The sequence below is a fragment of the Rhodofomes roseus genome (assembly GCF_022264815.1).
Source record: "Rhodofomes roseus strain CIRM-BRFM 1785 chromosome Unknown C8Q71scaffold_19, whole genome shotgun sequence".
Taxonomy (NCBI): domain Eukaryota; kingdom Fungi; phylum Basidiomycota; class Agaricomycetes; order Polyporales; family Fomitopsidaceae; genus Rhodofomes; species Rhodofomes roseus.
Window position 1 is genome coordinate 230,110 of NW_025952975.1, and position 15,395 is coordinate 245,504.

General features: G+C 55.4%; 5 protein-coding genes and 1 non-coding gene across 6 annotated transcripts; all 6 read right to left on the reverse strand.

The window, feature by feature from the left end:
• Nucleotides 1-649: 649 nt before the first annotated feature.
• On the reverse strand, nucleotides 650-3,135 carry C8Q71DRAFT_192483 (uncharacterized protein). Its single transcript, XM_047916884.1, has 6 exons — nucleotides 2,836-3,135; nucleotides 2,645-2,783; nucleotides 2,378-2,477; nucleotides 2,209-2,327; nucleotides 899-2,148; nucleotides 650-833 (listed from the first exon to the last, which is right to left on the reverse strand). Exons 1-6 carry the CDS (start codon nucleotides 2,974-2,976, stop codon nucleotides 789-791), a joined length of 1,794 nt encoding a protein of 597 aa, XP_047775932.1. The 5' UTR covers nucleotides 2,977-3,135; the 3' UTR covers nucleotides 650-788.
• Nucleotides 3,136-3,623: 488 nt separating this feature from the next.
• Nucleotides 3,624-4,915, reverse strand: C8Q71DRAFT_192533 (uncharacterized protein). Its single transcript, XM_047916885.1, has 3 exons — nucleotides 4,852-4,915; nucleotides 4,707-4,762; nucleotides 3,624-4,653 (listed from the first exon to the last, which is right to left on the reverse strand). The coding sequence occupies exons 2-3, from the start codon at nucleotides 4,728-4,730 to the stop codon at nucleotides 3,910-3,912; spliced, it is 768 nt and encodes a 255-aa protein (XP_047775933.1). The 5' UTR covers nucleotides 4,731-4,762; nucleotides 4,852-4,915; the 3' UTR covers nucleotides 3,624-3,909.
• Nucleotides 4,916-6,713: 1,798 nt separating this feature from the next.
• C8Q71DRAFT_774427 (sec24-like protein) lies at nucleotides 6,714-10,179 on the reverse strand. The gene is made up of 16 exons (XM_047924523.1): nucleotides 10,083-10,179; nucleotides 9,875-10,024; nucleotides 9,558-9,824; nucleotides 9,110-9,504; nucleotides 8,951-9,051; nucleotides 8,798-8,903; nucleotides 8,517-8,748; nucleotides 8,315-8,464; nucleotides 7,981-8,265; nucleotides 7,810-7,928; nucleotides 7,689-7,761; nucleotides 7,421-7,639; nucleotides 7,266-7,369; nucleotides 7,027-7,213; nucleotides 6,935-6,969; nucleotides 6,714-6,882 (listed from the first exon to the last, which is right to left on the reverse strand). Exons 1-16 carry the CDS (start codon nucleotides 10,147-10,149, stop codon nucleotides 6,823-6,825), a joined length of 2,550 nt encoding a protein of 849 aa, XP_047775934.1. The 5' UTR covers nucleotides 10,150-10,179; the 3' UTR covers nucleotides 6,714-6,822.
• A 370-nt stretch (nucleotides 10,180-10,549) lies between these two features.
• Nucleotides 10,550-10,634, reverse strand: C8Q71DRAFT_t116. The gene has a single exon. It is a non-coding gene; the product is annotated as a tRNA-Ala (tRNA).
• Nucleotides 10,635-10,920: 286 nt separating this feature from the next.
• C8Q71DRAFT_798298 (NAD(P)-binding protein) lies at nucleotides 10,921-12,622 on the reverse strand (the record flags this gene model as incomplete). The annotated part of the gene is made up of 11 exons (XM_047925806.1): nucleotides 10,921-11,028; nucleotides 11,095-11,179; nucleotides 11,242-11,296; nucleotides 11,347-11,422; nucleotides 11,485-11,678; nucleotides 11,732-11,805; nucleotides 11,859-11,894; nucleotides 11,948-12,114; nucleotides 12,167-12,201; nucleotides 12,263-12,335; nucleotides 12,593-12,622. 11 exons carry the CDS (start codon nucleotides 12,620-12,622, stop codon nucleotides 10,921-10,923), a joined length of 933 nt encoding a protein of 310 aa, XP_047775935.1.
• A 329-nt stretch (nucleotides 12,623-12,951) lies between these two features.
• C8Q71DRAFT_774449 (DnaJ-domain-containing protein) lies at nucleotides 12,952-14,626 on the reverse strand. Its single transcript, XM_047924524.1, has 6 exons — nucleotides 14,430-14,626; nucleotides 14,336-14,357; nucleotides 13,931-14,281; nucleotides 13,397-13,869; nucleotides 13,078-13,343; nucleotides 12,952-13,018 (listed from the first exon to the last, which is right to left on the reverse strand). Exons 1-5 carry the CDS (start codon nucleotides 14,550-14,552, stop codon nucleotides 13,194-13,196), a joined length of 1,119 nt encoding a protein of 372 aa, XP_047775936.1. The 5' UTR covers nucleotides 14,553-14,626; the 3' UTR covers nucleotides 12,952-13,018; nucleotides 13,078-13,193.
• Nucleotides 14,627-15,395: the final 769 nt, after the last annotated feature.

Consider the following 15,395-nt stretch of genomic DNA (forward strand, 5'->3'; position numbering starts at 1 on the left):
TTGATCATGACACCAAACCGTCCAGTCTAAGAATCGCACTGTCAGGACGAGACCGGTGGTAAGGACGGAGGATCGGGCAATAACTTGAATAAGAGTGCTCAGCGCTCCGCCGCTTCCGCGACCGATCTCCAGGTCGGCAGGCCCCGGCTTCACGGTGAGAGCTCCCGGACCGTCGCATAAGCTCCTCGAAGTCAGGTAACTTAAGCACTTTGACACTGCATGCAGCATGCATACTGTATGAAACATTAGAGAATGACGACGCTTGCGATGGGAGACACACATACTGGCGATGGTGGGGCATGATTGCACTGTCATTGCCGAATGCTATACTTCAGAACTCGACTCTGTTCATCTCTGAGGGTCGGTGCTAAACATCAAACGTTCTCGTCTCGCCTCGTCTCTGTCGTGTAGGGTTCGGTTGAGTGTCACAAGGTCAAATCATGAGAGCCTGCTCACGCACCTAGAACCTGGGAGTCGTAGCGCACAACCATGGCATTTCCGAGCATATGCTTGCATCCGAGTTTCTGACCCACCTTCACAACAGTTATGATCGACCACCTACGAAGGTCGCGATCCCCTCGATCCCCTCGATCGGTCTGATATGCAGCGATGCTTGCTCGTGCCACTGTCCTGCAATTGATACGGAAACAGTGTCTCCCATAGCGAATGAGCAGGATTCAGGAGTCAGTCATGAGAGGGCTCTGCGTGTATGCAGCTGCATTCTGTTGCTACAGCGACTTGTCCGTAAGTAGAGATACAATGGAGGGTAGATTTCCGCGATTGTCTTACTATACCACCACCTCGTCAACTTTCGATCTGTGTATGCAAAATCCCTACCAGAATTGGCTCAGTTAGCATCGCCACAACAACGCAATCAAAAAAGCGCAACAACACTCACCGGCACCACCCACTGCTTACAACTACAACACACCCCCGCCCAATCATAATTCCCCAGCTTCGCGCCGCACTTCTTGTTCGGGCAAACGATCTTCCCCGCCATCTGGCCTTCCTGCAGGAAGGCGTCCATCCACTTCATCGGCTCGACGAAGTAGCCCGAGCACGTGTTGTTCGCGAGCAGCGGCGGGCTGATATTCAACGCGGATCCACCCCTGCCTACAGGACTAGCACCGTTCGCGCTCGCACCTGCGCCTGGGCTCGACGGCGTCATCGCCGTCATGTTGAGCCCGCTGGTGGGCGAGCGGAGCCCCGCAAGCTTGGGGTTGTTTGAGAGCTGGGCCGCGAGGTCAGAGCCGTGCATCAGCGGCGTGCCTGATGAAGAAGAGAACTGGCGGGCGAGCGAGGGCGGGATCGCACGAAGCGGCTCGGCAGATGAAGCCGAAGGAGAAGTGGAAAGCGCAGGAGGGGACGGCATGGAACCTCCAAGAGACAGCGACTTGACGTTCAGATCTCTCGACGTGGACGACGGGTTCGATGCAGCTGTTGGTGAAGTCGCAGCCGATGGAGGATCCGCCCAAGCATCCCCATCCGTTTCAGGTCGGGGAAAGGCCGTGTTCGGCGGGTTCGGTGCCTCCTCTTCCTCATCGTCCGACCCTTCCACCGCGCTTTCCGACAGCTCGTCCGAGATGTCCTGGCCAAACTGCGCCGCACCCTGCAACGCAAGCAGGCTGCTCTTCAACGGGCGCGTATCCACATTGCTCCCTAGCCGCGAGCGCGTTTGGGGCTCGTAGTTCGAGCCCGACGGACGGCGGGACATCGGTGCTGGCCCAGGCGTGCTGATCGGAGTCATCGGAGTCAATGCGGCGAGGCCCACCGGCCTAGCACTGCCATCGTTCATGGACGGTCTCCTCGATCCCGTAGGCGAGAGCGGGGACGAGATCGCCGGTCTGCTGTCGTTCATAGACGGCCTCCTCGAGCTCGGTGGGGACTTGACTGGCGTGAGCGGGGCGAAGGGACGAACGGGTGCATCGTGCAGAGACGACGATGGCCGGCGAGAAGCAACGGGGGTGAATGCGGGAGTGGTAGGGCCGACTTGACCATGATCGAGCATGTGTTCGCGTGCGGCGAGCTCCTGTCGACACATCTTGCAACGGATACGGCGACGGGGCCCGCCCGGAGTCGCGGGCGCGGAGTCAGTGGGCGTGCGCGGGAACTTGGCGAAGAAGTCCGTGTCAAAGGAGCCCTCTCCGTCTGAGCAGTGTACGGACCAGGTCATGCAAGTAAGGGGTAGAGACAGTGACATGCACTCACTCATGACTTCCTCCACCACACGCTCAAGGTAGTACATCCGTGTCGCCTTGTCGCGTCTCGACACTCTGTACGACGCTTCTTGAAACACAGCCAATTGTCGTAGGAATCCATCATTAGGTCTGCGGTGATCCTGAGCGCCATCAGACACGGGGAAAAGGAGAACGCATACTGTATGTTTGGCCGTACTCCCCGGATGAGGTCAAGGGCGGCTTCGTAGTCGATGTGTTGCACGTACATCAGGTAAGCAGCGACGATCGTCGCACTCCGGCCTGGATGTGCTAGATCAGTGATCTGGCGTGAGACACAAAATCAAGATGCTCGAAGGACGATGCGTCCTTATCAGGCTGCAGCGAGCGCAGCGTCTCGAGCACGCATCCCCCCACGCGATGTAGACATCCGCACTACAGCGCATTCCCGCAGAAGACTCGGTACTCACTCAGCCCCGCCTGACAATGCACCAGCACTCCTCTTCCCTTCTCCAGCTCAGCCTCAATGAACTGGATAGCGGCGACGAGGTGACTGAGGACGTCTGCGTCTTCGGTGTCATCCAGGTTGATTTGCAGTTTATTACAAGTCTGCTCGGCTCGCGTCCGGCATGAGCGTTGGACTTCTGAGAGAGAGACGCACCTCGTTGATGCGCACGCGGCCGCGCATCGCGGTGAGCACGCTGTGGATGTTGTGCTCGCGCAGCTTCTCTGAGTTGAGTGCGCTTGCGAGGTCGCCGATCCATAGGCCCGGGACGACTTCGTTCATAGGGTTCATGCTCATCTTCTGTCGCTGTCGTTGTAACGTCTTCGATGCACAGTCTTCCGAAAGTCCACAAGGAGAAGGGGGAGACACAGATGAGAGAGAATTGCTGCAGTGCTAGCAGCAGCACTGCGTCGTTGGTAAGTACATACAATGGTAGCGCCCACCCCGCACTCGATCGCAAAATCGAGAACACCAGCGCGTCTTCCACGATCATGTGCACGCGCAACACCGCAGTAATTAATGAGCCCGACGACTGTACAACACGTACTACTAGGACGACACGAAAGCAATTATAGTATGTATATCCCAGTGGTAGAGTAAACAAGCACTGTGTGGTAAAGGAGATCAAGAAACAGGACAGTAGAAAGCACGATAGCATGAAGAGTTCCAGATATACAAGACGGCGGGCTAACTTTGATCTGACTTCCTGACTGCTGGAACGAATATCGATCGCTGCCTTTCGACATCTGTAAGGGGTGGAATGTATGGTTTGAATCGACGTGGCTTAAAGGGAAAGTCAGGTACTCGTAGCAACGGGAATGGGTCAGGGCGAGGAGTCTGACTGCGGGATTCACCAGAAGGACTTGGTACAGTGACAATCTCTGCTGGCACGTCGAAAGGACTGGGTGCAGTGTAAACTTCCACTGATACTGCATCAGAAGGGCATGATATGACATCAACCTCTTCTGCCAGGGCATTACCAGGGGTCCCGAGTGTCTGCAGACTGGGATCCATCATAGGAGAACGACAGGCAAATGCGGACATGAAGTCAAGTAATTCCTCACTTGTTGGAATTGAGAATTCTGGATAGAGGGTACTCCGGGATGATAGACCCTGCTCCTCTTGAGTGGTCGCAACATCATTCAATGGATCCATATCTGTGGTAGACAGACACTCCATAGTAGATGCCCCTAGGAATTGCTCGTGCTATTCTTTCATGCCGTCTATGATTCAATTTCTCGACGGAAGGATAACACCATTACTTACCTGATCGCACTGGTCGATATTCAGGAACTCCGCCATGCTAGCCTCCTCCATCAAAGTGTCTTCATCTCGGGTCGACGCACCCAGGCTGAGGGTCGAGCCACGCCGCAACTCCACAATCCTACCCTCCAACTCGGCGACGTGCGCGTTGAGCGCGTCGATCTGCGCATTCTTGTTCGCGAGGAGCTCGTCGCGCTCCTTCAGCATCTCGCGCACGCTTCGCACCTGTGCCTCCGCGTCTGGAGCGGGCTCCTGCCTGCCACTGCCATTCCCGTCAGTCCCTTGGCGCGATATCAACAGCTGCTGGCGCAGCCACGCGATCTCCTGATCGCGCTCCGAGAAGGCCTGCCGTAGGACCTCAACCTCCTTCTCCTTGGCGACGAGTGCGTCCTGGACCCTCTTCACCTCATCCTCCTGCGATCCCGTCAGCGCACTCTGGGCGTCCTTGGTCTTCGCTGACTCGGCCCGTAGCGCCGCAACAGCCATCCGCCTCTGTTGCTCGGCCAAGGTCGCGTGCGCGACGGCCGCGTTCATAGTCGCGGTAGCGTTCTCTCGAAATTGCGCGTGTTCGTTCTCGAGCTTGGCGAGCTGCCGTTCGAGAGGCTCTCGTGCCTTCACCCGCTCACTCTCGATGAGCAAGACAAAGTCGTCTGCCACGCGCTGGATCGCGACGGACACTCCACGAGGCGACGGTTGGCCCGGCGGTAGCGGCTGAATGTGATGGTAAATGCTGATTTGCGCGAAGTGATACAGCGGAAGCTTACCATATTTCCTGGCTCTAAGTTCATCACTACAGCTGTATGAAGTGTAATATTGATGCCTGCATTTTCTCCAGTGGATGAGAATGGAGCCACAACAACGACCACCAACTTGGACCTGCAATCAAAGTGTCCAGACCCGAATGCTCACCTTCAAGCTGGAGCTGAGAGCACAAAGCCTAGCTCAGTAGGATAATGGAATGGCCAGAAACTTCATATAAGAGCAGCCGAACTCTCACGACTCGGAGGCTACGCTGTCTGCCGTCAATGGCAGTCGCAAAGTCGTGAGTAAGTACGCGTCGTGCGATACTATGTCACACGGGCCTCCGCATCGCGATCGGTCACAATCTCGTGATCCGTTACTCTGCGTTCCTCGAGTACAGAGGAGGTATTTCCATTTAGCCAGTGTACGCGTGTCTACTACACGCGACACCCGACAGCGCTCACTAGCGCTCACTACTTACATGACAGCATCCGGCCCGTTCGACCATCATCGCGTTGTGTTGTCAGCTCGCATCTTCCGACTCATCTTAGATATATACTAACACACTCTTTCGCGCGCCCTTGCCAGTGCCCTCGGCAGGCCTTTACTCGAGTTTTGCAATGTTATCCAGCGTGTTAGCCCGGATCGCCGGGCCACTCCACGTCCCATGCCTGGTATGGACGGTGAAGCGATAGGTGCGTGCCCCGAACAACCGAGGACGTTACTGTAACATCAGTTCGGGACTCTGGGGCTCCATACATGCAGCATTATTGCGTGTATAAAGTTACATGTTCAGACCGTCCGGACTCCGCAATCAAACATCATCAGATTGCGACTGCAGACAAGACTCTTCAACCTGTATTCTACAGCCTGCACCATATGACATTTGCACGGCGCGCCCCACAAGATGATATTCGGCATGCGCTAGTTTCCCCAAGCCTCTGACCACATATAGCCAAGAGGGCTAAGGTACTCAGCCCGGGGACCAACGACAAGGTCCATGCCAGGATCCATCCCCTCGCCTGCCCTTGCGGACGGACGAACAGACGACCCCTACCCCGGGAAAAGAGACATACGCACCTACACCTACGCTCGGTCGTCTGAAGCTGCAATGGACACGGCCCACTGTGCGCTGCGAAAACAGGCTCATCAGTGTCGACGACGACTAAGAGCCCGGTTCAAGTAGCTCACGCGTCCATATGCCACGCATGCCAGCCACGCCATCCAGTCGCACAGTGTCGCGCTCCTCCACCGGAGCATTTCCGGCGGTGCGTCCTCCCTGGGCTCGCGGGAGCGCGACGAGGCTGACAGCCCGGACGCCCGATTCGCACGAATGACTTTTGCCACCGCACGCCGTGCTTTGTCCGCGCCCCTGCGGCCGTACTGGGACAGTGACGAGCCGATCACCGCAAGGGCATTTGCTGTTGTGGGGTGCGCAGATGTGAAACGTGGCTGCCCACCGATGATATATGTCATAGCTGAGGTAGGATGAAGAGTGTGGGCGATGAGCTTGTAGACATTGCGATCGTGGCGGGTGGACTTACACTCGGTGGGTCGCAAAGCTGCTCAACGCTGGACTGTGGCGGCAGCTGCAGTGTCGACGAGGGGTGTTCTCGGTCTTGAAGCTTGAAGGCTTGATCCACGGGTCTTGATGAGTGAGGACGATGGAGGATGGTACTCGTCTGTCACTTGGATCTTGCTCGATAGAGGGGGAGATGGAGGAAGAGGGCAGAGAAGGATGGGATGCAGTGACGCATCAGGCAGGGTTCTTATACCTCAGCGTGCCAGTGTTGTGATCGTGACCGGAAGCCGTTGGGTGTCAGCCTCCTAGTCAGCCATCGTGGAAAGGACAGGCCTAGGCATCTCAGCCACTACTGTCAGCCCTGTTGGACAATCTTCACTTATCACGCTGTCAGTGCCGATCCACATGTGTAGTGGAACGTAGGAGATCGCGCAAGCCGCGTTTGAGGGCTTATGTTGATCGTGTTTCCCCAACTTAGCGAGCGGCGTCCTGCAGAGCACTGTCACTGAACGGATTGACGGACTGCAACCGAGCAATACGAGATATGAATTGCCTGCGCATACAACAACGACAATATTGCTGCATCTAGATGTGCATCAGCGTACATGTTAACCAATCTACCACGGCGCCGACTTGTAGCTATTGCGGTTGCTGTTGGAGGAGGAGCCTCCCGTTAGCTGTACAAACAACGTCAGTAGCACGAACCTCGAAGACACGCGCGCAACGTACCACCGCATTGATCTGCTTATGTACCAGGCAGAGATCTGTGTATCACGACGGGTATCAGAGGCACGTCCCGTTGAAAGGTCCAGGATACTCACAGTCGAGGTATGACATTGCCGCATTGTTTTTGTCCTCCACAAGCATGTCTGCGAATTCGAGCTCTGCACCATCCATGTTCTGTCGCGAAATCGACAGCTTGGGCGTCCACCCCCGCTGGGCATGTCGGTACGCAATGATATTGCGGACCTGCCCTGACAATCTTGTCGGGAGCACCGGAAGCTGAGTCTGCGAGGAGCAGCGTCAGGAGACATTCATGAGAACGCTGATGCATACGAACGATCTTCGGGTCGACATGCAAGAAGTCGTCGACGTCAAACAGATCCTTCAACAGTTGAGGCGACGCATCCGAGCCTATCCAGAGCACCATGAGCTCTTCGTTGTCTGCGCAATGTGTGAGCTCGTCGAAGCTACTTTGAATAATGGGCCGCGAACCGATGAGGTAGATTCCATACGACTCCATGAAAATGTAGCTAGCTCGCATGAGACCTGGTAACCGCATCTGACCCGTCTGCGGATCCGGCATCGCAGCTCGCATAGTGAGATCGTGCAAAGCCATGAGACGGGGGTGTAGATGCTGCATGGTTGCTCGGGCACTCATCGCCATGATCTTGTGTGCGTGGTACAACCGCACGTCGGTCACCACGTTCTGAGCTATGCTGCCTCAGTACGGACGCACTTGAGTGCGGAAGTTTTGACATACCTTTGAGCGGTCGCGACTTCATGATCGCCAAGGTGTATAACGGCAGTGCTCGGAAGGCTTCCGGTATGATGAGCTAGGTAGCATGAGCGACACCCAATGATCGTGACATTTGCGATCTCACCTGAGAGGCAGGCGCAGATGCAGCACAGTACTTGCGGTACGCCAACAAGATAGCAGCGCACTTGTCCGTCAGCTGCTCTTGGATCTTGGCGATCTTCTGAGAATGCGTATTATGAATGCCTACTTCGTCATCAACACCTGATAACAGCGATCAAAAGCCAGGGCGACGCACTTTGCCTGACCAGATGACACACCACCGCATCCATGTCCGCGAACCTGAAGACGTTCCCGGCCATGCCCGCAACCTGTATCCCGAGATTGCACACCCGCACGCGGCGCTCGCCGGCGACGGTCGTATACAGGACGGCACTCTGGAGGAATGCAAACTCCCCTTCCGTCAGAGCTTTGGTGTGCTCCAGCACGATGGAGATAGTCTTGTCCGCGTCGAGCGTACCGAAGGTCAGGTCTGACGTGGGAGGCTTGTAGAAGTTGCCGTAGTGTTGTGTTATGCGCAGACCTGTAGACGAATTATGAGACATGAAGGAGTATAACAGTTGTGAACGAACCTTGGGAACATCGGATCTTCATGAGGCATGAGTAACCTGTTGTCCGCAGAAGTAAACGTCGAAGTTCAGAGTGGAGGACCAGCCCGTCGCGTGCAGGATCAAACCGTGGGTGGAAGTAGAGCTGACCGCCGGTGAGCGAAGAGACCACCGCTTCACAGAACTAAGTGAGCCACTGACGCAACATGGATGCCGTCTTACTCACATATTGACGCAAGATCGACCGGCCGATTGTTGGCAAAGAACATGTTCACGCCAATGCCCTCTTCCGCACACTGCTCGCCAAGCTCCTGCCAATCCTCGTGTCGCGGTGTGAAGATCGACTTCTCCTTCTCTGTGCCAATGAGGACGGAGATGTCTTCGGGCGTTGTGAGCGCGCCCAGGCCGATGGTCGGGATGACAGCAGGGAAGACAATCACTTGGCCGCCTTTACCAGCCTGGCATCCCAGGTGAGTGCGAACAAACACTACGACAGCTAATGCTTACGAGGGTAGCCAGACATGCAGCCAATGCCGAGCCAAGCGCGGCTTCAGTCTCAAGGAAGCGATTGCTGGTAGCACCTAGCGTAGTGAGCAGGTTCGTGATGGGCCGTCTGGACGAGCGTGAGCGCTCGTCTTTGAATGGATTAGAAATACTAACTGTGATTCTCGCACATCAGCAAATAAACCCTGTCGTATGGGCACGAACACATCCTCCAAGTCCGGCAGCACTAGCATCGACGGGTTGTCGGTTTCGCGTGGCTAGCTTGCAGCATCCAAGCGTAAGTCAGCTCGTCTCAGCATGGAGGTAGGCGCGTACTGAGAGATCATAGAAGTGTATTGACCGGTCGTAAGACAGGATGCAGACTTTGCTCTGGGGCGGGAAGCAGGGATCGACATGCGTCCCATCTTCTGCATCGTAACCATAGAAGAGGTCCAGCAGTTGCAGACATATAGTCTGTGTGAAGCCAGACGTCATTGCCTCTTGTGAGACGTCGAGCGCGAACACGTAGCGCATTGGCTCTGGCGGCCTCTTCTCCGACGTTGACGTGGGTACTACGGGTTGATATAGCGCTTCTATCCGAGGCTGTGACTGTGGAGCCCAGTAGTCTTTTGGTACAGCAAAGTCCACGGTACCCTTGTTGAGTTCAGGTCTTTGCAGATGGTCTAACCGTGTCATGTTCGCATCGAGGTTGCAGAAGTACTCCGATGCGACTGCGGTTCGTTGTCAGGTCTGCTTCAGCTCACACGAGTAGGACCACACGCACCTTCTGTCTCATGCAAGCACAAATTACACTTCCACCGCATCCCTCCAGCTACCCATTTGCACCACGGATTGATGTATCCCCGACACCTTGCACACCGCGCAGGACCGATGTCACCGGTGTCGACGAGAGGTACAGGCTCTTCCCTAGGATCCTGGTCTGCGAGGGGCTGAACCACTGCTGCCAGGGGGATCTCGCAGTCCGAAGCCAGGCGTGACGTGCTGGGCATGTTCCATGTCGATACCCGGACATACCGAGGGGAGGAGTTGCCTGCGTGACCGGTCAGCCCGGATTGCGATGTACATTCTAGTTCTCCGCACCTTGGTCAATTGCAACGTAGTCTGTCGTGGACAGAGGTACGTGTCCTCCCGGAAGTGTTCCGAAGGGCTGGTCGTCCCATTGCTCGCGGTCGATCTCAATTGCGTCAATTGGGGACGGAATGGACTGCGGGTCGATCGCCGCGCGCAGGCCTATAGCAAGAGCATGAGAATAGGCTAGAACAAGAGCAGGGATACATATTGGATCGACCTTTGTATGAGAGACCAGCACTGTGTGGCGGCTGCTGTATTGGCGAGGTCGGGGACAGCGGACCCATGTGTGCGCGAAGATGGGTTAGACGCCCGACGTAGTGGCCGCTGATTCGAGGTTCCCTTTCTTGGTTTGTTTACCAAAGGCATTAGGACCAAACAACCGCCCACGTGGCTCGCGCTCATCTCCAAGGATCATCCTCAAAGTACAGTCCTTCGAGGCTTCGACACATCTTCCCGATTTAACATAAGCCAATGGCAATAAATTATAGGCTTTTATATCCATTACGAGTCGCCTACACCACGATGCGACAGCTCCTAATTTGTACTATGTCTCCATTGCTTTCACAGTCGTTTCTCGGCGGTCAGTGCGTTCGCCTCCCTCGGAGATCCAAGCCGCACATGAACTTGGTGAAGTCGAGCGAACACGCAATCTCGACAGAGCAAAACCACGTCAATAAAATAAAATGGACATGTCCGGGATTGAACCGGACCCCTCTCGCATGCTCACGAGGTGCTAAGCGAGCGTGATAACCAACTACACCACATGCCCTTATATGGCAATGTCTTATAGTCTATCTCGACTGGACAGCATTCCTTGAGCTCTCACCCGCATACCATGTGAGACGATACGAGACCCGGAAAGGAACACCAAGGTCATCAACAATATCTGAGGTCATTTTAGTCTCCGTTGCCGACCATAAAAGAACGACAAGCGCTTTTATGAAGGTCATTTGCCATCGCTCGATAACATCAGACCGCCGAGCCTCTAGAGTGGACAGCAGGATAGCATAGATTATGCCGATCCGTACAAAACTGCGCTCTTAAGAGCAGATAGCCTACTTGTCCTTAACCTGTTCTTCGAGCCAGTCGTAGAGCTGTTCCCCCGAGGCATCATCGTACGCCTCCGGGCGGCACCTGCCCACTCGTGCCCACGGGATCAAGAACTATCGCGAGACGCGTCGCCCAGTCAGCAGCTACGAGCCTCCCAGTTACCAGTTAAGTGTACTCACCCCGCCGTTGTGGTTGACTGCCTCGGGCATCGTGCCCGCCCATAGTTGTGTCAGAGCGCCCTTCTCGACCGGCTGCAGTACGAATCTCTATGCAATGATAACCCATGTGTGAGGCATCGGGCACGGTGCGCCATGAAAGCGGAATACCGTGACAGCCCGTTGCCAGCTGGGGTGTAGCGATGCAGAGGCGTGTCAATATTGCCTGTGTAACACTGAGACGAGGATTTGTAGAGCGCGATCAGTAACTCTTACCAGGATTCAGTGCAACTGAGATGAACCCTTGATCGGCGTATCGCTTCGCATACTGACGCGCGATGACCATATTCGCCTGTGTGCCCCGTTTACCTGTCATCCAACTGTCCAGTAAATAAACCGATATAGGCGACTCACGGATTTTGTCTGGAAGTACAGGTTGGTGGTGGGCATCTTCCTCCGTGTGGGCCCGTCCTTGAACGTGTCGAAGTTCAGCGTGCCCATATACGCCCCGGAAGACGAGACCATAATAATGCGACAGTGATGGTCCGGATGCGTCTCTTTGCCGGCTTGGAGCACCGGTTTGAGCAGCTTCGTGAAGAAGAATGGGCCTACACGCCTGTTCAGTATCGCGCCCGTCTCCCTTCGAGGAGATGTTCCTCACCGATGACGTTTGTCATGAACTGCAGGTCGTAGCCGTCGGGGCTGACCTGCTCGACCGGAGGCCACATCAGACCTCTAGATCATCCATATGAGTCCCAGGCATTCGAGCGAGCCGCAGACCGACGCACGCGTTATTGAAGAGCACGTGAAGTTCGTTCTCCTTGCTATACAATTGATTGAACACAGTGCGGATGAATATGCGCGATCCTCCACGCACCTCATGAACTCTTCCGCTGCCGCGCGAATGGAAGGGAAGCTCAGGAGGTCAAGCTCGAGGAATATCGCTTCCTTCCCCGTCTGCTTCTTCAGCTCCTCTATGGCTTCTTCGGCCTTCTCCTTGCTTCGTGAGGCCATGTACACCTTCGCGTTGTGCTGCAACAAAACCTGTCACGCGATGATCAGCGAAGCTGTAATGCAGCAAGCCAGGGTCACGGACTCTGATGGTCTCCTGCCCTATACCGACGTTACCTCCTGCGCTCAGCGTTGACGTTGTCAGTATCGCCCCGATAGCTTGAACCGTTGCATGACAGACCTGTAACAATTATGACTTGCCCGCTCAGGTCGGGTATCTGGTCCACGCTGAACTTCGGCCTGGGTGGGTACGCCTCCGCCAGCCCCCGTTATAGGCCCCATAGATTGTTGTAGAACCTCATGTCGCTGTCGGTGTATAACTTCAGTGATGAACCCGCGAACACGGGTACAACTCCTACATAGTAAGGATCAATCGACTCAAATCGGTGGTTCGCAAACCGACAGAAGACAAACTGACAGCGTCGATCTTACGACGCCGGGTTGTTGCGGACTTTATATGGGGAAGCATGGGCTAGATTTGGGCTAGGTTGCCAAGGGGTTGACTATTTACCTTGAGATGATCCTCGCGGAGCCGCGGCATCGACCGCAAGGCGCAACTCATTGACACCACGTCTTGACCGTACCACTCAGTACGCACGGGCGCTGCTCAAAACATTGACCTTTTCGCCAACCAAGATGCCTACTGGCTCTTGAGTGGCATACTGGCAGCATGTAGTGTATGCAACTTACATGGACCAGCTGGAGCACCGCTCGATGGGTCAGGCCAGGTGGTACCCGAAGTTTTGGACGGTGACTCTGGGTCGGGCAGCCCGGACTTCGAAGCTTGCAAGCCCGAGAGTCTCGGCGATGCAGCTGCGGATACAGCTGCGTAGTTTGATCGTCATATGCGGAAGCTATGTGGTTTAACGTTGAACGTTGAACGTTGAACCCTCATGAACGCGTGATGCTTCACTGGATAGTGCTTGCAGATCCTGCCCTGTCCATATGTAGCATGTGTCGGCGGCAACAGTGTCCGAATGAAACAGGGTCACGAACCCTCATACCCCATACTCTTCGATTTCAAAATCTGAGTACGACCCCACGAAGGCCCAGCGGGAGCTAGTGATGTTACACTGGCGCCACTGCGCATCGCTCGGAATATCGCTAGATTGCTAATTGCCTTCAGCTGCCTCGCCTTCCCGGATCTCGCGCTCCAGGCGCGCGCGCTCGGCCTGACGCATACGCATGAGGGTTAGGGACTCGTAGTCGAGACCTGTCTCAGCCAATTTGGTGGAAGGCGTCGCAGGCGCATCGAAACTCGGCTGTAGACAAACACATGAGGGAAGTGGGCGGTGAGGTTAGACATGAAACTCACAAAGGTTGAAGGAAACGAAGAGAACGATGTCCCAGATTCCTTGTCTGGTGGTGCAGTCGATGTCGGCAATGGGTTCGCGCCCGCAGGTGCAGGCGGTTGATCGGCATCTTGCTTTCGTTGAGCATCTTTCGTCGCGCTTACCCCACCATCAGCCCCAAGCTGACCCTTCCTCTTCAGCCATCCAATCAGTTCTGGCTCCTTATCCTCCGCCCAGCCAACTTCGACGTCTGCCAGCCCGCTCTCCGCTCGTCCGCTAGCGCAAACAGCAGCGAACGCGCCACTGATCTGCTTGAACGGTACGAGGGCGATGCCTCGTTTTGGCTTCTTAGGTGGCGAAGGCTTGAGTATGAGCTTCATCGACGCTTCATCGACTGGCCCGAAAGGCGATAAAAGGGCTACGAGGCTGGCCGGCGTTGTGAGCATAGGGTGCGAAGATAATTGATACTTGAGACGTATGGTCGTGTCCAAATCCCCTGAAAAAATAGTGTACCTGTGAGTATGGAGACCACGGTATCAACAGGATATGGTACGTACCAAGCTCGGGTGGCTCATCCTCTCCTGCGCGCTCTCTCTCCGCTCTCAACGCCTCTTCTTCTCTCCTCCGCAGTTCCTTCTCCCTCTCCTCCTTCAACCTTCGCCCCTCTTCCATGATCCGTTCGTTCTCCATCCATCTCGCCCGCTCCTCTTGCTGTTTCTCCACCCGTACTTTCTTGAACGCGCGCTCGCGCGCTTCAAGTTCTTCAACGAGACCCTTGCGCTTCGTGTCGTACGACGCAAAGCGCGCCTTGCGCGCCTCCTTCAAGCGCACCTTAGCATCGAGGGCCATCCGCCGAAGCGGATCGAGCAGAAGCTCGTATGCTTGATTGAGCTCATGGAACTTCCGTGCTGTAGCGCCTGCGTCAACGTCCTGCCGATCAACGAGATAACACAAAGACATACCTGCATCAGGGTTGCCACGATTCTTCGTGGAGAGACTTGGGTCAGAGGACGGCGTTCAAAAGCGAGCGACGCAACGAAGAGTGTGAGTGCTCACCCTATCTGGGTGGACCTTCAACGAAACCCGGCGATAGGCGGTTCGTATGTCTTGCTCGGTGGACTCCATCGTAACACCGAGCAGTTCGTAGGGGTTGACCTCTTCTTCATCGGCGGCCGACATTATATGAACGTCGCGACGAGGGCTGGACCAAGCAGGGGATGGTGTACAGTATTGCTCAGTGCTCAGTAACGTCAGTACTAAGTACCGCATCATGCATGCAGCCACCGGCGGCAATGGGTCTCACTAGATCACGTGATTACGTAGCCAGTACTACTAAGTATCATGCTGATGTACTACTACCAAACTACTACCATCCTACGTTGCCGAGCCCCATGAGAGTTAACGTTCATGACTATGCTTGGACATCTCATCTCAGCAAGTGAAGGATCGCGATTCTCGTGGTCGAGGATTCGGACGGTACTATTCTAGTGCGTTCGTATGCGGAGCTCTTTGGATATGATGTTCCGAGTCCTGGCTTGAACACCTTAGAAGACCGCCCTCCTCACCGTCCAAGAGGTCTTCTTTAAGGTCTGCCTAGGGGAGACTAGCTTGAACATACCAACACTCGACACTACTATAAGCCGTGTCTCACTCTTGTACGTCGTTCTATAGGCTGCGTGTACGATGGTGACCCGCATCGTCAGCAGGTGCACTGCTACGCGGACCTGCGGTAGGCTCTGAAGATCTGCAGAGACTCGGAGATCGTTGCCGCAGCCTTTCAGCAGTAAATTACCGCAGGTCACCGTGATCGTATTCCCCGACTGGCCGGCGAATGCATTCCTGAATGCCGACGATGCAGAACATGACCAGTGTTGCTTACTGTATTGGCGTAGGTATCGTCGAGTTCTTGCCTGAAATGTGTGCTTGCCGAACATTTGTGTTGCACAGAGAGGGATACTGCTGGAACTTGAAGTTACAGATGTCGTCATACAGATCCCTCACGCGTCCTTCCCGCATTTCTCA

Coding starts and splice junctions, on each gene's coding strand:
- C8Q71DRAFT_774449 (XM_047924524.1), bottom strand. CDS start 14,552: ATGTCGGCCGCCGATGAAGAAGAGGTCAACCCCTACGAACTGCTCGGT. Junction 14,358..14,429: donor TGAAGGTCCACCCAGATAGG/GTGAGCACTCAC, acceptor CTCTCCACGAAG/AATCGTGGCAACCCTGATGC. Junction 13,344..13,396: donor CTTCGTTTCCTTCAACCTTT/GTGAGTTTCATG, acceptor GTTTGTCTACAG/CCGAGTTTCGATGCGCCTGC.
- C8Q71DRAFT_774427 (XM_047924523.1), bottom strand. CDS start 10,149: ATGGGTCCGCTGTCCCCGACCTCGCCAATACAGCAGCCGCCACACAGT. Junction 8,904..8,950: donor GCTGATGTGCGAGAATCACA/GTTAGTATTTCT, acceptor ACGCTCGTCCAG/ACGGCCCATCACGAACCTGC. Junction 7,929..7,980: donor GTGTCATCTGGTCAGGCAAA/GTGCGTCGCCCT, acceptor ATGACGAAGTAG/GCATTCATAATACGCATTCT.
- C8Q71DRAFT_192483 (XM_047916884.1), bottom strand. CDS start 2,976: ATGAGCATGAACCCTATGAACGAAGTCGTCCCGGGCCTATGGATCGGC. Junction 2,784..2,835: donor GCCGCGTGCGCATCAACGAG/GTGCGTCTCTCT, acceptor CGAGCCGAGCAG/ACTTGTAATAAACTGCAAAT. Junction 2,328..2,377: donor GGAGTACGGCCAAACATACA/GTATGCGTTCTC, acceptor GGATCACCGCAG/ACCTAATGATGGATTCCTAC.
- C8Q71DRAFT_192533 (XM_047916885.1), bottom strand. CDS start 4,730: ATGAACTTAGAGCCAGGAAATATG. Junction 4,654..4,706: donor ACTTAGAGCCAGGAAATATG/GTAAGCTTCCGC, acceptor CATCACATTCAG/CCGCTACCGCCGGGCCAACC.